The 20441-nt window shown below is 34.2% G+C and overlaps 3 protein-coding genes across 3 annotated transcripts in view; 2 read left to right on the top strand and 1 right to left on the bottom strand.

Moving 5' to 3' along the window:
* The window catches only part of LOC144839919 (structural maintenance of chromosomes flexible hinge domain-containing protein 1-like), a 29926-nt gene extending 20708 nt beyond the window's left edge, over window positions 1–9218 (bottom strand). The window contains exons 1-14 of the mRNA XM_078695500.1: window positions 8958–9218; window positions 8570–8645; window positions 7801–7962; window positions 7266–7348; window positions 6549–6688; window positions 5872–5983; window positions 5177–5296; window positions 4741–4904; window positions 4168–4481; window positions 2274–2403; window positions 1803–1986; window positions 1398–1592; window positions 474–587; window positions 169–275 (exon numbers count right to left, since the gene is read on the bottom strand). Of these exons, the coding sequence (XP_078551626.1) occupies window positions 169–275; window positions 474–587; window positions 1398–1592; window positions 1803–1986; window positions 2274–2403; window positions 4168–4481; window positions 4741–4904; window positions 5177–5296; window positions 5872–5983; window positions 6549–6688; window positions 7266–7348; window positions 7801–7962; window positions 8570–8645; window positions 8958–9140 (2084 nt within the window). The 5' untranslated portion in view covers window positions 9141–9218. The remainder of the gene's footprint in view (window positions 1–168; window positions 276–473; window positions 588–1397; window positions 1593–1802; window positions 1987–2273; window positions 2404–4167; window positions 4482–4740; window positions 4905–5176; window positions 5297–5871; window positions 5984–6548; window positions 6689–7265; window positions 7349–7800; window positions 7963–8569; window positions 8646–8957) is intronic.
* Window positions 9219–9652: 434 nt separating this feature from the next.
* LOC144840004 (uncharacterized) lies at window positions 9653–12937 on the top strand. The gene has a single exon (XM_078695618.1). The coding sequence runs from the start codon at window positions 9653–9655 to the stop codon at window positions 11837–11839; it is 2187 nt and encodes a 728-aa protein (XP_078551744.1). The 3' UTR covers window positions 11840–12937.
* A 1964-nt stretch (window positions 12938–14901) lies between these two features.
* Window positions 14902–18432, top strand: LOC144840252 (E3 ubiquitin-protein ligase TRIM71-like). The gene is made up of 2 exons (XM_078696010.1): window positions 14902–14978; window positions 15792–18432. The coding sequence occupies exon 2, from the start codon at window positions 15806–15808 to the stop codon at window positions 18062–18064; it is 2259 nt and encodes a 752-aa protein (XP_078552136.1). The 5' UTR covers window positions 14902–14978; window positions 15792–15805; the 3' UTR covers window positions 18065–18432.
* The last annotated feature ends 2009 nt before the right edge of the window (window positions 18433–20441 follow it).

Below are 20441 nucleotides of genomic sequence, written 5' to 3'. Positions count from 1 at the left end.
GAAAACATGAAAGGTCTGTAGCAATCTGCCTCTAATTAAAGACCACTTGAAACTTTGTATTCATTAGCAATAACCATTGGTTAAAATTGTTCATTATAAAAGGAAAGGGTGCGTTCGAGGAAGCTTTTCCTGTATTCAGATGGGTACGGTAAGAATTCAAAGGCTTACTTTCCACTTTCATCGTCTATGAATTTTTTGCACTGCCTATCTGGTATAACTCGGTCCAATTTACTCAAAGGAAATGACTTCACCATGTCATACAGCATTGCAGGCTCCTATCAAAAATAAAATGCAAATAAAACAATTTTATTTCAGTATGGTTAACTGGAGTGAGTGGCCGAGCGGTTAAGTCATGATTTATTTGATTAATCAATCACAAAAATAACTATTAAACAATTCAAACAATCAATCATTGATTATTCTATCATTATTATTTGTTGATCAATCAGAAAAAACAAAATTGTTTTACATACTTGGCGGACCTCCACGTCTCCACCAGTTGCGAACACATCTTCGTTATAGTCGCCAAACAACATGAATCGTTGAATACTACCGTAAATGATTGGATTCGTTCGAGTCGTCCGCATCTAAAAACAAAATTTATTCAGTGATTTAGATTTGACACAAATGAATTATGATCTTTTCTGTTATATACATACACAAGTAACTTTTTATTTTGTAGCTGTAAATTTTTAAATTCAAACTATTTTTGCACGATACACAATGTTTGTGTTAAAATCTATAAATGATAAATGAATGACATCAAGCCTCTAGCCAGGGAGGTTAGTTTTTCCACAAAAGAGAAAAAAATCATCATAAACTAAGTTAGCTAGGCCGATTTATCATTACTTCCACTGCTGGTCTCTAGCTAAAAAGGGCACTACATGCAAAAGAGGGGTTCATTCGACCATTGAATCCCCTCCTTGGACATTACTAAATGAGTCGAAAAAATTAAAGATGTCAAAATGGAGAGGAGTTTACTTGAAGGTCAAATTAGCAATTGAAATTACAGGTATCTATCTCTCGTATGTTTTTTTAATTTTGTGTTTTTTTTACTTTCAAGGTTAGTATTATTCATGGTTTTCACAAGCGCCTTGAGCAATTTGTGGATATGTGCCCTTAATAAATCTTATTATCTTATCTTATGTTGACAACAGTGAAAACTCATGAGGTAGATTTTGCTAAGCACACTTGACGTCACAGCAATTTACGTCGACGCGGAATCGTAATTCTCGCAATTGTTCTGAAATCATATGTACATCTTAAATACTTTATCTAATTTATTTTTTAATTGATTTTTTAAAAATGGAGTTTTTTTCACTTTCTCATGAGATGGACTTAAAATATGGTTATCGGTAAGGATTTCCTTTAATACATTATTTTTTTGTTACACTAACCAGTTGCCCCTGTTTAAATACTTTGCCATCCCACTCTATATTCTTGTACACAGCCCATGGTGATTGCCTTTTAATAGGTAGGTCCTTCCGGGCTGTTTTACCACTGTAACCGCTGAATTTGATTTGTTTGTCTAGCTTACGATGACACTCCTTTAGCCACTCTGTAAACTCTTTATCGATGTTTGCACGTTGAGGCTAGAAAATATAAGATAGATAAGGTAATAATATTTATCTCTTAAACACATAAATATTATCATTGGGTTAAATTTTCATTTAATAATAATGGGAATAAAAGCATCAAAAAATGAATATTGCTGTTGATTCTAAATTTGAAACACTATATTGTTACAATAAAAATAATACATTTGTATATACACTTAGCCACTAATTTTAGTGTGTACTCACCATTCCGGCAATAACTTTCTCAAAAATGGTATTATTATCCCGTAGTCGCACCTCCAAATCACTGAAGGTCAGTTTGTTTGTGCTAACTTGGAACATGTCGTTTGTCCACAGCACGCCTGACAGCCGGTTGAAGCACTCCACCGGAATCGGGCCACGCTTTTTTGGTGGTGCACACCAATCAAAACTACAATAAAAACATTAAAAAAATTAAACACAAGTCAGGTAAACAATGAAATTATGCATGACAATATTTAAAAAAGTATAGACAAATTTGTTTAATATTGTATGACGGTTTGCATGTCGAAATCAATATGTTGATATAATGTTTGTGGTACACCACATAATTATATATAGTTCTGAAAAGAACTGTTTGAGTTTTTCTACGTTTTGATAAATACACTTTGAGATCGTCCACATCCTATATTCTCACTCCTCACTCAAATTTTATTTTTCAACGAAACAAGCACCTACTCTTGCACAAATGTATAAGGTATCAAACGGCCATTCCAGTAGCATTCAAATATCGGTCTATTACCCCTAGCTGGTCTGTCTTGTATGTAGAACTCAAGCTCTTCATCTAAAGGTGTTTCTTCATTGTCAACTAAATACAAAAACACATTGTTGTTATGCTAGTAATGTCTGAAATTGATTGGGGCTTTTTAAAACCCCCATTTAGAACATTTTGCTGCAAACCTCCTACAGTACCCTATTAAAACCCACTTTCAATAAAGACCTTAGGTGGCTATCCTAGGCCCAGGAAATGAGCCATTACGATATCACTTTACAAAATTTGATATTACTGTACGAACAAATGTTGGTGAAACCTGTTATTTATAGTGTAAATTATTAGTTTCATGTACAAAGGTATAATGACAAATTACGAAAAAAAGAATCAAATTATTGTACAGTATATTTAATTGTGTTTATTATTATTAACTTGTGTTCTATGCAGAATGTTCTAAGGTTTCTTGTTGATTTCACCAATACAACTAGATATCTAACTAGATATCTAGCTCTGTCTACACTATTATTAAGTGTGATACCCAAATATGGTAGTGATATGCCCAAATACGGTAGTGATATAACATCATCCTGTCCATATAATGGGCACATCACATTTTTTTGTCACATAAAGTTTGATAGTGTAGACAGAGCTTAAGGTGAGAAATGCAAGAAATGATACACTATATAAATATTTCTTTGGACACTGGTTTTAGCATTTTTTAGTTTAGTTTTACTACACTTAAAACATGAATGAATGTATAACAAAAACACAAATCTCACACATTTATGTACAAAACAGTGCTGAAAGAAACAAATGATGTGGAGCTGTAGCTTGCTGGTTAATGTGCTTGCCTTTCAATCCCAAGATCCGGGGTTCAATCCTGACCTGGTGCCAGGGTTGTAACTCACAACTCTTTCAACTCCACTTCCTAAGCCTCAAGTGAGACTTAGTTTATAAGCACAATCAATTATAAAATAGTTTATCTATCCTGTAATTTGTGAATTCGTGCTTGCTTTTGGATACGCATGAAATAAATAAATACAATGAAGATACACAAACAAGAGAAACAAATGATGATTACCTTCAGTACCAAATTGAAAAGCTGAGAAATAAAATTGTATTTTTAAAATGTTGTACATATTTTCTTATGAATTTTAACTTTTGTATTGTAACCTGTTACTGTTTCTGCCTTCTGGCTTTTTGTGGCATTGTTTCTAGACAATAAATATACCTGAATTTTAAGAGACTTGTGAATTGTAAATGTAAATAAGATACTGTATAAATGACTTGCTAGAAGCAGTCTCTCTTTTTATTATTTTTTTATACTTCTTTTTTCCCCAGATTGTGAATATTTGTGAGGATTTATAGGAAATATTTTGACTGTTAAACAAAATAGTGTTGAATGATCAATTTGATCATTTTTTTTGTGTGTACATTACAGTTTTTTCAGGAAGTTTCAATAATTAATAACTATCATGTGACATTAACATATTCAACAAAACAATTTAAACAATTATTTTTTCAGGAAAAACATTTTGATTGCAAAAAACGTGTTTATCGGGACCTAGAATGTTTCATGGAATCAACTCAAGAAGCACATCGCAATGAAAGCTCACTAAAGCTCTATCTACAGTACACTATCAAACTGTATGTGACAAAACAGTGTGATGTGTCCAAATATGGTAGTGATATGCTTAAATATGGTAGTGATATAACATCATCATGTCCATATATGGGCACATCACATTATTTTGTCAAATAAATTTTGATAGTGTAGACTTAATACAGTATGACCAGAAGACAGTACCATCATCAAGTCAACTATTACAGAGATTTTTGTTGGTTCTACAGAAAACTCACCACTTCTGTATGATGTACTTGAAGGGTACGTTTCTTTGTCATACAGAAACGGATGGTACCGCAAGATTCCTTCTACGATCCCGGTTCCTTCGACTTTTGCCCGAAACTCAAAACTATCTGGTGACGATCGAATAAACTGCGTTTGCTGATCGGTGTCGATGTCTCGCAGGCTCTGCTCTTTTGGGGGTTTACCCTTCTCGTAAAGTGTAACATCAATGTCTAAGTTCTTGAATGGAGAAGGTGCTCTTTGATGACTGCTTAAGGAACGTTCTTCATTGCCTTTAGGACCATGAATGTAGTAGTGGTATATATGCCTGGGAATAGACAAAAAATAATTGAATATTAAGGAATGATCTAAAATATGAATACATAGAAAAGAAAATCATAAAAAGTCTGTCACGACTATGTAAGTGTAAAGACAAATATACTGTAGATATTTGCTAAAAATAGGGTGTCATAAAATAGGTAACTACCTGCATATATATACTATATTGAAAAATATATTTAGTGAGAACATTCTTTATTGCAGTAAACAGTATATATATAACCAATATTTATAAACAGCCTACTCACGCAAGCTGTTTACACCATCCTTTGAAATCCATCTTGAGATATTGAATGTGCCTATTCTCTATCCCAGATATAGCTATATTTGTGAAGCTTTCTTGGCCTAGCTCCTCTTTTATTAGGTTCTGCATGTGCTTACTTTCAGGAGGAACATGGCTAATGTCACCGGGCTAGAGATAAACAAATGGTAGTATAAAAAATAAGTCAATGTATTATAGTTAAAAGAGACAAACAATCCACTGCCTAAGTATTTTGCGCCGAAAGTTCTCTTGTAGACGTATCTAGGCCTAGCCTAGTGGAAACTTTGTTTTCAGCTAAAATAGTTTTACAACCTATAAACTTTGCTATGGAACTTTTTGTTAAAAAAAGTTTGGTTTTGTAGTACAGTATCAAGCAGTAGACATATACTACTGTATTAGCATTGGCTTTATACTTGGTATACCTTTCTGTTATGTATGTATCCACTGTAAATAGACTCCCTCATTCTTTCCCTTCTTTCAAACTCTTCTTTGGATACAGTCAACTCATGAACATCTTTCGAACCTTTCGGCTTTGAGATCATCTAAGTAAACACCCAAAAAATTAATATAACTGAGCAATTTGTTTTGTTTATTATTAAACCACATTTTAATAACAAACAATATGCCGATTTCGCACCTCAACTTAACGGATGACGTCAACATTTGCAAACAGCGTAGTTTTGGGAACACTTATGTTAACGCACTTGTTCGCTTTAAGTATGTATTTGTTTGTTTTTTATATTTAGGCAAATTGCCAAGGATAACCATAAGCGCACTCATTCACTATCCTTCTTAAAGGTGGCAATCCCATTCATAAAACAAACATATACACAAGATGCTCTACATAAACAAAGTATTATTACATGTCTTTGGGAGTGGAGTTGTAAATTGTCATTAGAAAAAATCCTGAAATATGACAGGACTTGAACCCAGGACCCTTGGATTGGTAGCCAAGCATCATAACCACTAAGTTACAACTCCATGAGCCAGCTATCCCTCTATAAAGGAAGTAGACTATCACTAAAGAAAAGGCAGGGAATAAGCTAGAATAACATAGTTTAGATATTATATAAACATTTGCTTTGTCATTCTTGTACGGCAATATTACTAAACGTACCACTGTTGAGCATCCAATAAAAAATGCAGCCTGTTTTCCCCCTACTCCAAAATATGATATGTCGCTATTAAGAGAGCGTGGCATTATAACTTGATTACTGCTTTCACCATCCCTAAAAAGAAAATGTTCAGTTTTATTTTTTGATTGCAAGTAAATTGTTATTGACTAAAATATTGAAACCAAGCTTGTTGTATCACCGTGGTCTAAGCCAATGTTACGCAAACTATGTGCCGCTGGGGCCAGAAAACAATTTTTAAAGGCTGTGGGGTGGCTTAAGAAACTAAAAAAAAAATATTGTATTCCGATTAGCAATTCGAAGTTTATAACAAACAGTGAAATGTCTAGATGATGAATGGTGATTGATGTTACTGTACATGGTTATGAGTTAGGCCTATGTGGTTTGAACTTGCTGAAAATGATCGTAACCATACCAAACGCAATTGATGTGAAGATAAAGTTTCCATCGCGATGTAATGTAAAATCTTACAAAGGAGAAACCATGGACTGCTCTGAATTTCGGTGGATCATCAAAGCGCAAGAGTACCCTTCAAATAAATTATAATGCAATTTCCGGGGACCTACAGGTCCATTGCTAAACCATGTTTGGGCTGAGGTGACAGAATTTAGCTCAGCTTACATCTAGTTATCATATACATGTATATAAAGTATAATCTCACATGTTTTTCTCTGCAGTTCTATCTCTGCGTATGAACTTTGACAGCCTGTAGACAGCCCAGTTTTGTAAGGCCCTTGAGGTCATTCCTTGTCCATTGTCACAAACTACTATCATGTTCTTACCCATAGAATCATCAAAGAACTGTAAGATAACCATACATTCAATTGAATACAAGAGTTATTAGCAATTGTACAGTAAAGCTAGGTTAGTTGTATGTACCATGTTGAATGTAGTTGTATAAAAGCCAATATTCCTATATTATAGATACACAAATGACTAGCCACAAATTACATAGATTTAAAATTGAGTTTGGGTGTCAACTAAAGGTGGGTGACATGATTACTACAATAGTAGGTAAAAAAAAGGCTTGTTGGTTCGGCGGGGAAGGTTCATAGACGACAAATGGGTATGACGTATTGATATAAACTGTGCATAGTGCCAGCATTGTTATGTGACCCACCACACCTGTTAATAAATTACATACAGTAGCTTTGGTGTTAACAAAATAGTGGTTGGCAAGATTACTATTGTTGTACTGTTAAAGAGAGGCTTGTTGAGTTGGTTTGGTGGTTCATAGATGATAAATACATGATTAAATAAACTGTGACAGCCTTGATGGATGGAAGCAATGTTGGGTGACCCACCACACTTTCTTATCACATTGAAACTACAGTATTACTATTAGCATCATCTAATAAAAAGGTTAAAAACATGTTACCAATTTCAGTTCTATTCTCCTTGTGCCAACATTGTTACTTGTAGCAGCCAAAGAATTGTCAACCAACTCAGCAAAAGCGAAAGCTGCAGAAAAAGATACATATTATTTGTTTTTAAAATAAAAAAAAAATTTAAGAGTTTAAAAAGTTGACTTCCTTTCAATGGCTTCTACTGTAAGTGATATTTTTATATTTTGCTCATGTCATATGGGAGAATGGGAGTTATGTTAATTTGTTATTACTTGCAAAATACCATTTTAAAGTGTATAATGATTGAACAATATAAATTCAACATTATATCTGCATCATCACAAGTTATCATTAAATCACCTTGTTCATTTAACATTCAAATAGTCTATCTGAAAAGAAGTCCACTTGATTTCAAGATGGGCTTCATTTTGAGATTATATTTGCAGACCAAAGAGGTGGGGGGCTTGGGGCAGGGGAGGCTACTTTTCAAGATGGGCTTCTGTTTGTGATTTTAACGGTATTGTACACATTTTTTATTAGCTTAAACTGTGTTAGTGGTGTACTTACGCAATGGGTTTTGCCCTTCACTGGCATAGTACTCATACATGCCACTTTTAACCAGTGTGTCATAGTGCGGCTGATAGTCAACTCTCTCCTGGGCTGGTGCAGACAGTTCTTGCTTGACATTGAATAAGAGGTACAATGTATCCTTGTCCTCTACCAAAGTATCTGTAAGAAAACGATTCTTAAGCTCGGTTCCCACTAGTGACACAACGTAATGCAACCTACGAAAATGCCCTTCGATTAATTGTGTTTTCCCCCGCCTGCGTGAAATCAAACCTGCGATGTTTGCATTGCCAGTTCCCACTTGTGATCAGGCAATACAGCACTTTGTGTCAATACATCGCTGCGTTGCGTTCTAGTGGGAACCACGCTTAATGGCCCAAAAATATCTGGTTTCCCAAATGAATTATATATATATGGAAGTCATGAAAGACTTTAGGGCCTTAGAAAAATTCTAGTTTTGAAAGAACATGTTTCAGAGAGTCGAAGGTTAGGAAAATGAATGTTATAGAGGGAGGGTGAGTTGTTTTTCTGGGGCCTTATTACAGCATCTTAACACTGTATCTGTAGTGTTAATTACGAAAAATGTCATTTAATGGGGAGGAAGGTTGGGTTGCTTATTGAACATGCTTGGCCGTGTGTTCAATACAAACCCCCCAAAGAACATCAAAGTTCTAACATGGGGAAGTGGAATAATGATTTTGAACATTAATAATGAAATGATTGTTTACATCCATGTGAAAACATGGATAAAGTTGGAACTTTGCTTTACCATATGTCTCATTTGTCACTTCATGCCGTGTTGTTGTTACAATTACAAAATGGTCTTTTTCTGTTAAATTGAACTCCTAAAAAATAAAAGAAAACATTTAAAATCTTAATTCACGTCACATTATTTACGGTTGCCGCTCTCTAGTAGCAGGTCTGCCCTACTCGTAAATGGCCGGCCTACCCTTATTACTAGCTAGGTCTAGCCTTCCAGTTCCTAGACCTAGCCTAGCCCTACATTTATTATAAATTGACTAGGCCTAGTGGGGGTAGGCCTAGGCCTAGGCCCTAGCCTAGGCTAGTACTATTATTATAGTAGGCCCTAGGCCTAGGCTAGGCCTAACTAAACTAGGTAGCCCCCCTGCCTGATGTGCGTACAAAAAACGGTATACCTTGATGATCCTCAGTTTAAATGCTTCATAATTAAAAAGTCCAGCCAGTTGTATCTTCTTTTCAGGTGCATTTCCTCTTCTGCGATCAAAAACAAATACCGTCGCCGTTTCATTTTCTCCCGCGTCCATTTCAATCGTTGTTTTGGACGCCATTATTGATGAACTGTTTTCTCGCTCGTGCATCACATACGCCGCTTACGTTAAAATCATGTTAAGTACCAAATTAAATAACAAACCAACTAATGCATACGTGGGAATTTCCCAAAACCTTTAGTTTTGTCGAATAATATAAGTGATAAACTAAGCACGGTAGGCCTATAATATATATATATATATATATAATTATTATTATGTAACGTATGTAATAATAATAATAATAAGGTATTTGTATATAATAGTATAATCTTTTCTTATTGTAGAAGAAATCAGCAACAGACGTAGGCCTAATTATAAGAAAGTTTGATCGTACTAGTCTTTAATTTAATAGGTGTGGCATGATAGCCTGCTATCATATCTATCCGCGATGCCCTTTTTGGCTAACCTACTTTGACTAGAGGAGTAGGTAACCAAAAGGAACTAAGTATGATGAGTTTTTTAAACGCCTATTGGCCTAAATGCTAAAAAACACGCCTCTAACGTTTCATTCAATTATTGTTGATTAAATGTATTTATTTACAGAACAAGAAATTTACTAAATGGCTTCAGAACAGCTTGATACGCTTCTCGTAGATGATATTGAGCATGCTAGTAGTAGGCCTATTATTGATGAGAATGTTCTTGAGTGTGCCATATGCGAAGGAAGACTTAACAATCCTAAATACCTTAGCTGTCATCATACGTTTTGTTTAAAATGCCTCGAAGACTGGGTGAACAGAAATGGTGAATTATTATCCTGTCCAACTTGCTCCAAATCGTGTTCGATTCCAGAAGAGGGTCTACAGGGGCTACCGCCAAACATTTCCTTGGCTAATTTGTTGGAAACAATTGAACAATTTACAAATGCAGATCAGATGAAATGTGTTTGTGGCAAAGGAGGCAACCCTGAAAACTACTGCCAGGATTGCAGACAATTTATGTGCCTCAATTGCAGTGGTCATCATAAGAACATTCGAATATGTCAAAATCACAAGCTGCAATCAGTGGAAGATGTCCAATCCATGAGTGTAAAAGACATCATTGCAATTTACCCACCTCTTTGTTCCATCCACAGTGCACCTTTAAGTTCATTTTGCAAAATATGCAATATTCCCATTTGTATTCACTGTTCAATCACGAATCATAAGCAATGGGAAGGAAAGGATAAACACATGCTTCATGTAGGCCTATCATCAAATGAATTAAAAACCCTCAAAGAAACATCAGTGGAACTGGAAAAAGCTGCTAATCAGTGTACGAGTAAATTGAATGAAGATCTTGAAGTAATTTTGGATATTGATAAAAGATTAGAAAAAAATAAAGAAAGGAGTTTGGATGATATTGACAACCATGTAGAGGAAATGGTAGCAAGAATAAAAGAAAGTGGAGAAACACTTAAAAAGGAAGTAAAGACAATATACAACCAGAAAAAGACCGTAACTGATTTCCAAATAGCGAAACTAACAACTGCTATAACAGATATAGCTACAGACGTTTGTTTGCTTCGTCAACTAAGAGACAGTGACGAAGCATTGGCAATGTCATCTGCTAATAGCATTAGCAAAGCGCTGGAGAATAGAATTAAAGAAGCGCCAACGACAATACCTGATGATAATGTAGACATCAATCTTGTTAAAAACAAAAAACAGAATGCTTCATTGAAAGAGGATATTGGAATGGTAATACAAACATCAGAAGCAGCAGTATCCCTTGAATTAGATGTACCAGAGTGTGTGACAACAGATCAAGTAATCGATGTTAAAATAACTAAAACTGCCGAATGTGATTTAGATGTGAATGATCTAGAAGCAACTTGGACACAACCTTCAGGCGAAACTAACATCGATCAAATAGAAAATGACAATGGAGATCATTATATCGTGAGAAAAATATGTTCAAGTGCAGGGATTTGCCAGATCGATGTTAGCATTGATGGTAGACCCATAAAGAATTCACCAATGACTGTCAAAGTAGAGCAAGCAGGGTTGATGCAAACTGTACGAATTCCGACAGATAGTGATCGTGATTTTAAACCTGTAGATGTAGTCAAAGATGGAGATGATTGCTTACTTGTTTCATGTAAAAGTAATAAAATTAATAGATATAAGCAATCAGGAGAATACGTTAATAAGATTACACTACCAAGCTATGTGAAAGTGAACAGAATGTTTAAAATGAAGAATGGTAACGTAGCCTTCAGTGACTGCGGTAAAACTAATAGCATTAAAATATGCACGATGGATGGTGAAGTTGTCAAATCAGTTGGTGAGAATAAGCTGCATAATCCAGAAGGTATACATGTAAATGAAGTATTGAATACTGTGTATGTCTGTAATAGTGTGTGGTGTGGTAATGGTGTGATCAAGTTTAATATTGAAAGCGGCCAGACCATCCAAGAAGTACGTTCTTCGTCATACGATGTTGCCCTTACAAGACAAAACATTCTTGTATCATCACAGGATCACTGTATAACAAGAGGTCGTAAAGTCATTATTAATCAGGGTGATGACGATGGTCAGGTGATGTGCCCAAGAGGAATAAAAGTTGATGATGATGAAAATATCATAGTAGCTAGTCGCCATAAACTACAGCTCTTCAACAACTCTGGGGAATTCATTAAAAGAATTGATGATGAGGAGTATGAAGAAGATGAACTAGATAATCCAACGGGATTGTCCATCTTATCTTATTATCCACGAAGAGTTGCAGTGGTAAGTGGACACACGGTAAAAATATTTAATTATTAAAATAAATGAAACCACATTGTCTGTCTTAAATTATAATACAAATATACCAGCTTTCCTAATTGCTGAATAAAGTTATGTTATACCACAATAATGTATTTATTCTTTTAATACTGTTGGAAGCTTATCCTTCAAAGAGATCTTAACGTCTAATAAATACCGTTTACATTGTAATACTGTCAATTCTGTTTTCATTTAAAACGACAATTAAATAATAAAACAAAAGCATACTATCAAATTGTAAGGGTATGAAGTATATCAACCAAGCTCCTTTTAAAGCTTCACTGAAAAAGTAAATGAATGTAAACATCGATTTACTATAATATGTATTGTTTTATCATTGACGTCACAAAATATTGGTTAATCATTCGTTTGTACAAATCTTGAACATTAATGTATAAATATAAATTAATATAAAATATTTGATTTGATGAACTTAAAACCACAATAGTGCCAATTTACCTTGTTTGTACAAATTCCTCAATTTCTGTTTTTTTTTCTATTTCTAAAGTAGCATTTCAACTTTATGTTTTATTGTAAACTACTACTGTATTACTACTTTAATATAATAGATTTGTGAACTATACAATGCGTTCTTTGAATGGTGTACAGGTTTAATTTTGATGTAGGATAAATGTATTAAATACTGTACTAACATAAAAACGGATACTAATACTAAGTGTTCAAATAAACATGATTTATAATGAACATGATTAATACATATGCGCCGCAGCAGTAGTTGCATGATTGGCGCCACATTTATTAATCATGGTATACTCGTATGCGGCGCAAGAAAATTGACGCATTTGTTAAATTTAATTGAATTTTGTTGAACCTTTAAATAATTAAATTTTTCTACAGTAGTACAGTGTACAAAAGTACCATAGTCGTTCATTTCCATTATTTTGGTTTATAGTATGGGTGTTATACTATATTAGTAGATAACCTCGTATCGACCTTCTGTACGGTCTTCAAAGTTGTAGCTCTGTCTAACTCTGTCAAAATTATGCGACAACAACATGCGATGTGCCCATATATGGACATGATGATGTCATATCACTACCATATTTGGCACACCATAAGAGTCTGTTATGTCTGTTATTGAGCCTGTTGATTGCAGTGTGTTTTTTTAGATAGACCTATACGAATAGAATTATGTTTGGTTTATTTTTACAGAATAGTTAATAAAATAAAAGCAAACAACCTACTACGCGTACATTTGGTTGATTTCTGTTTTTTTTCAATTCGATTTTTTTTTTGGGGGGAGGCGAGTGTGTGTGCGTGTCACACTGTTAATGTAAAGCTGTTTTATAACATCAACACATCAACAACAACATTTATTTAGAAAGAGTTCAAGAAATAAAAGCAGCATACATTAATTACAAATTATAACTTAAATGATAACATTAAATAAGAACTGTTTCAGGGATCGGAAAAGAACTTGTCAAAAAAGTTCATCAGCTCTGCTCGTATTCGACAAAACCAAATGTTCAATCTTATGCAAAAGATTTCAGCATAAACACGCAAATAGATAATACAGTGTGTATGATGGTTGCATTTCTTCAAAACATGTCGCTGCAGTCAACTTTCTATGGACTATTATAGATGGAATTGATGAGTAGGAAAGTAAGCAAAATGTCTTCAGCTAGTTTATCTAGTTATAATAGACACATTTGTACCTACTACTACCAGTTGGCCAATGGTGGATAATACCATCGAACTATTACAGTTTCATATGATATAGAGGAGCGGATCCAGGATTTTGTGAAAGTATTGAAAATATAACATCTCTAGATGGTCGGAAATGGCACTCTCACGTTATTATAAATGTATAAAAATTGATATTTTAAATATAAAAACTAAGGTACTAGCCTATTGAAGGGTCACATTTTCCCCATAGGCCTAATTTGAGTAAAAACGTCACAATTTGCACATGGCGGAAAAAAGTGTTTGTCCAGGGTCGATCGTCGACAGGACCTGTGGCGAAGCGAACTTTGTTAAATGACGCCCCAGATGGCCGGAAATAGTACTCTCGCACATAAAATTCATGATAAATGGCACCTCTAATTTGCACGAAAAGACACTCTCATATGTAGCATGCTATACCAATGAGCAAAACGATCATACTTTTTCCCTCCAATAAACACACGTGACTAATTACAGGACGATATAACATTTTGTTGCCGATTTCATTCACTCAGTATTTAGTTTTGATTGCGTTGCGTTCAAGTTCAAGGGAAGCCCCGAAAAAAGCGCAAAATGTAATGCATATTTATAGCTCAATATGTATTTACATCAATTTTTTGAGGAAATTAAATATATAAATTTAATAGGTAAGTATTGATACAGTTGGGTGGGTGCCCTAGAAAAAAAAATCGGTTGCTATAATGTATACTACAGTACACAGTTACCACAGTTAGTGTACTATATATAGATACACGCGTCAATATCATGTTAAATCCAGGGACCAAAATGCGTTTATTTTTCAGGTGAAAATAGGCAATTCATTTCGCAACTCTTAGAAATTTACAGACAGCAACGGCAATGATGACCTCTAATAAAAAGTAAAATTAGCACGGCGCTGAAACAATGTGTTTAATCAAAAGTGAAAGTACTTTACTCTTACGTTTTTTCCCCAATTTTTTTTCCTTATGGTAGGATAATTTTTTTTCCATATTTATAGGGGGCGTGCGGAGAGTGCGCCCCCCTCTGTATCCGCCACTGATATACCTATATAATTAAATATCATTATTTTAACACAAATAATTCAAAATGGCATACAAATTATAATTTCGTATACAAATAATGAATGTGAAAGAATGGAGGCTGAGAATATTTCATGGGTTGAAAAATTGACTGCTGCTTTAATTAACGAGGTGGAGTGAAGCCAGTCGAGTTTATTTTAATATAGTAGTCAATCTTTTATCGAATAAAATTCTATCCATTCAATGATACGGAACATTAATTTTCGCTCGTGCAAATCACATACGCCGCTTACGTTGGAATCATGTTTAAGCATCAAATTAAATAACAAACAAACTAAGCCTATATTGGAATTTCCAAAACCTTTATAAAATATGTTTTGGAAATTTCATATAGGCCTAGTCTGTTTAGTTTTGTCGAATAAAGTGTTTAAACCAAGGTAGGCTTTCGTATGTAATACTAGTTATTAATAAACTATTTTTATAATAATAATATATTGTTGTGTAATGCTAAGATTAAGAAAAAAGCAATAACACAAGTAGTGTAGGCCTACTAGGCCTCCTCAAGTAAAAAGGCATTATTTAGTACTGTATAACTTCCTGGTGGCGTAGGTGCGGCACAGGAAACAGTGTCACGAAACGTCAGATCACAAAACCTAAGACCCAAAACCTTAGTTTGCCAATTTAGTTCTCTTAATTCTCACCACCCATTTTAACTCTAAATGTGTTAACCAACTTTATCCCGAATACCACACCTTAGAATTACTACTTTTATCAATAAAATAACAAATTATAAATAAGATTTTACAGACGTTTTTTCATGCGAACCCTACGTAATCGGTCATGTCTCGAACTGCAGTACCAACAGATTTTCTTTCTTGTTATTCATATTTTAGATTATGACATTTATTATTATTTTCTTCAATGCATTTCTTTTCTTTTTTATTTGTGTGTTTTTTTTTATTGTCGAGGCTCGCCCAAATCAAGATGTTTCCCAACATTTTCAGAGCTTTTGCCTTCATTTTCTGAAACATTTTATTTTTATTTATAATTCTGTACCATACTGTTTCTTTGTTTTTCCTATGTATATTCAGATGGTTTCGTTAAATTTAAGAATAAAATCGACAAATTCATCATATTATATATCCCCCTCAGGTTGCCTTTATGACTAGGGGTAGGAAATGATGATTAAAAGTAGACGCATTCCACCAAGATTTTAGCCCTCTATTATTGATTGAATTTATTATTCACAGAACACTGATATAAAATGGCTTCGGAACAGCTTGATACGCTTCTCGTAGATGATATTGAGCATACTAGTAGTAGGCCTATTATTGATGAGAATGTTCTTGAGTGCGCCATATGCGAAGGAAGACTTAACAATCCTAAATATCTTAGCTGTTATCATACGTTCTGTTTAAAATGTCTCGAAGACTGGGTGAACAGAAATAGTGAATTATTATCCTGCCCAACTTGCTCCAAATCGTGTTCGATTCCAGAAGAGGGTCTACAGGGACTACCGCCAAACACTTCGTTGGCTAATTTGTTGGAAACAATTGAACAATTCACAAATGCAGATCAGATGAAATGTGTTTGTGGCAAAGAAGGCAAATCTGAAAACTACTGCCAGGATTGCAGACAATTTCTGTGCCTCAATTGCAGTGGTCATCATAAGAACATTCGATCTTGTAAAAATCACAAGCTGCAACCATTGGAAGATGTCCGATCTATGAGTGTAAAAGACATCATTGCAACGTATCCACCTCTTTGTTCCATCCACAATGAACCTTTAAGTTCATTTTGCAAAATATGTAATATTCCCATTTGCTTTCACTGTTCAATTACGAACCACAAAGAATGGGAAGGAATTGAAAAACACACACCGTTAGTAAACTTATCAGATGAATTTAAAGCCCTCAAAGAAGCATCAACAGAACTGGAAAAGCTTGCCAATCAATGTATAGAAAAAATGAAGGATAAAGTGGTTTTAGATCTCCATAAGAAATTAGAAGAAAACAAGGCAAAAAGTTTGAAGGACATTGACAATCATGTAGAAGAATTGACAGTAAGAATAAAAGAGAGTGGAGAAACATTTAAAAGAGAAGTAGAGAAAATATACAACAAGAAAATGAAAGATTTCCAAATAGTGGAACAAGCAGCAGCATTATCAGATATCAATACGTACATGTGTTTGCTTCATCACCTACAAGAGAGTGACGGAGCAGCAGCCATATCAACTGGTCAGAGTATAATCAGAGCACTTGGTAATACAATCAAAGAGGCACCAACAACAATGCCAGAGGACAATAATGTAGAAATCACCTTTGTTAAAAACAAAAAACAAATTGTATCATTGCAGGAAGATATTGGAATGGTAATACAAACATCAGAAGCAGCAGTGTCCCTTGAATTAGATGTACTAAAGTGTGTGACAACAGATCAAGTAATTGAGGTTAAAATCGTTAAAACTGCTGAATGTCATCTAAATGAAAATGATCTGGAAGTAACTTGGACACAACCTTCGGGCGAAATTAACACTGATCAAATAGAAGAGGACAAAGGAGACTATTATATTGTGAGAAGAAAATGTAAAACTGCAGGAGTTTGTCAAATCGATGCTAGGGTTAATGGTAAACCCATTAAGAAGTCACCAATGACCATCCAAGTAGAGAAATCAGGATTGATCCAAACAGTACGAATGCCGGGAAATAGTGATAGCACCTTCATAGATGTAGTTAAAGATAAACATGAATCTTTGCTTGTTTCATGCCAAAGCAATGCAATTCACAAATACAAGCAATCAGGAGGATATGTTGGTAAAATCGTATTACCAAGCGATGTGAAAGTTAACAGACTGTTTAAAATGAAGAATGGTAACATAGCATTCACCGACTGTGGTAAAACTGAGAGCATTAAAATATGCACCATGGGAGGTGAGATCGTTAAATCAGTTGGTGAGAACAAGGTGAATGGTCTATGTGGTATTCATGTGGATGAAGAAACACATATTGTGTATGTATGTAATGGAAAATGTATAATCATGTTTAATATTGAAAGTGGCGAGACCATTTCAAAACAAAATGTCAAGGGTTATGATCTTGTTCTTACAAGACAAAAAAATATTCTTATATTGAATAACGACGGCATACACCTACTTAATGATAAGGGGCAGTCTAGTAAAGTCATTATCGGTTCTGGTTCTGGTGATAGTCGGGTGAAGAATCCAAATGGAGTAGAGGTTGATGATAATGACAATATCATAGTTGCTAGTAAAAATAAACTACAGTTATTCAGTAAATCTGGAGAATTTATTAAAAGAATCGATAATAATTTAGAATTCTTTGAAAAGCAGCCAGTATATCTTAAAATGAGTAGTTTTGGAGGAGGTCTTAGTCTCGGTACAGTAGTATCTCCGGCTGTAGTAGTCAGTCAGTGCAGTCAGCCACGTGGATTATCCATCATATCAACTTATCCACGGAGAGTTGCATTGTTAAATGGCAATACAGTTCAAATATTTAATTATTGATGAGACAAACATATTGAAGGATAAACTACAAATAACACGTGTAGAATAAAAACTTCATAATGTTTAAATATTTCATAAAAGCATTATTATTAGACCTATATTTGTATTATAATAGGCCTACTGTAGTTAATAATATATTGTGAAGAATTTCAATGTAAAATTGCTGTAAACAATAATAAACATTCATTAGTCAAAGCATAATGTATACAATACAAGGCATATTATTTTATTCCTCCATGATCAAAGAGAAGCTCCTACAATCCTACTACTGTATTATGACTTGTATAGGGATTTGTTTGCTAGAAAAGGTGATAAATAAGTTGGTGTTGTAAACTGAGGTAGTAGTTAGTGTCCCGCATTAGAATGTCTTTTCAATTCGATTTTAAATGGATGATAAAAGAACCAATAAAGTAAATTACTTTATTGGTTCTTTTATCATCCATTTTGTAAACGTGTTCTATAGCTCTTTTGTAAGTTTTCAATGATTTCTCATTGGTTTTCTGGAGTTATAGTATTATTTTCAACGTTGATGTGTTTTTTTTTGTAATATATTAGTACTGTAACATAATTAATGGACATTTTAAATTGTACTGCGTTCTTTTAAGTAATGGTCTGAGACACCAGACTTGTGACAATTTTGGGTTTTATAAAGTAACTCAAGTAACATTTCTTGATTATACAGTATTTTAAATTTTTTTTAGTAGTAGTAGTATAATAATGTTAATACTAATGCTTTCAATTATATTGATATAAATGTTGACGTGTAATTACACCAGACTAGTTAGTGATGACGTATAATGAAGTTGAAAACTGTCGCCGCCGTGAATGTTCGTATTATTAGTGTATATATGGCTATTTTTGTAGATAACGTAGTTTTCATCTTTTATTTATACGGTAAACTCTCCTAATGTAACCAAATACTAACAAAACAATGAGCCAGTTGGTCTCCCATTGTCTCAAACGTCAACGTCTGTTGATTGTGTTTAATTTACATTTTAGGACTGTTTAAGTTAAATTATCTACCATGGTTTATGTTTATACAGTAGTGAATAAAATATATAACAAACACATACGTACTGTAGTTACATTTTGTTAATAATCTATAGTACTACACATGCTCATGCATACACTGTATCGAAAATTCTTTTTTTTTTAATAAAGTGCTTTGATACTTACAAAATATTGTACATCAAAAATCCATCAAAACAGCAAACTAAAAGGGACAGACTACTAGGCCATATACATGGCTGCAATCGCGTGATCAAGTTAGTGTTTACCGAACAATCGACCGACCAACCGACCGACATAGTGAGCTGTGTAGAGTAAAAATGGCGAAACATCAGCAGTCCATGTCGCCCACAGATGTACCAAGCAAGACAATTAAACAGGGAGATGTAATGTTGTGATTTGCAGCGAATATTATTGGTAATCATTCCATAATTTTGATATAGTCTATAAGGTGGTATACGTGTAACATTAAGCCTGGTAAAAAAAGGTGGACCTTAAACCACTTCTACATGGTTTAAACCTCATAATATCGTGCCTTATTATTTTATACACAGATAAACCTCTACCTTAGGCCTGAGGAAGCACTATGATACCTAACGCCAATAAATGCCAGTACATATAAAATAGGCCTACAGTTTTTTTATAAGCATATCAATAAAAGTAAAGCGCCTTTATTTTATATACAGTGGTCTGAAATCTAAAACAGTATCCGGGCAATAATAGAACAGTGTTCTTTCGAGGTCCAATGTCCAAACATTTTCTAAGGTTACTGGGTTGTTTTTGTAGGCAGCATCACGAGTGCAACGTTCCAAAGGTGAAGCGTCTCAAATAGATAAAATAGATAAACTACATGTAATTTCCGCACTATTATATATTGTTCCGCGAGTAAAATATAATACCTGTCGTTATATTAATTTATGTTGTTCTACGCACACAAGTACATACATTTAAGAAGAGGAACTAATAGCTAGGGTGAGTTGTGTGTGTATAGTTGTAGGTCTAGAGTGTATATTAATAAGGAAAAAAACAGCTAAAGCTATTATAAATGTCGTAGGTGTGGCATATTTGTATAGGCCTATATGGCTAAAGGTAAGCCTGCGGTTGCCCTTGTGGCTAGCTTACTCATGATTAGAAAAAAGCAGGTAACCAGGAGGGCCTAAGTTTGATGAGTTTTTTTTAAAGCTTTTCGATGGATAGTCCCAATAATGCAAGAAAAACTTTTCATTAAATTAGTATTGATTACTATTCACAGAACATAGAGAATGGCTTCGGAACAGCTTGATACGCTTCTCGTAGATGATATTGAGCATGCTAGTAGTAGGCCTATTATTGATGAGAAGGTTCTTGAGTGTGCCATATGCGAAGGAAG

This window comes from Antedon bifida, chromosome 4, assembly GCF_963402885.1.
Source record: "Antedon bifida chromosome 4, ecAntBifi1.1, whole genome shotgun sequence".
Lineage (NCBI taxonomy): Eukaryota > Metazoa > Echinodermata > Crinoidea > Comatulida > Antedonidae > Antedon > Antedon bifida.
The sequence above is the reverse complement of the archived record's forward strand: the minus strand, read 5'-3'. Positions and strand labels throughout refer to the sequence as shown.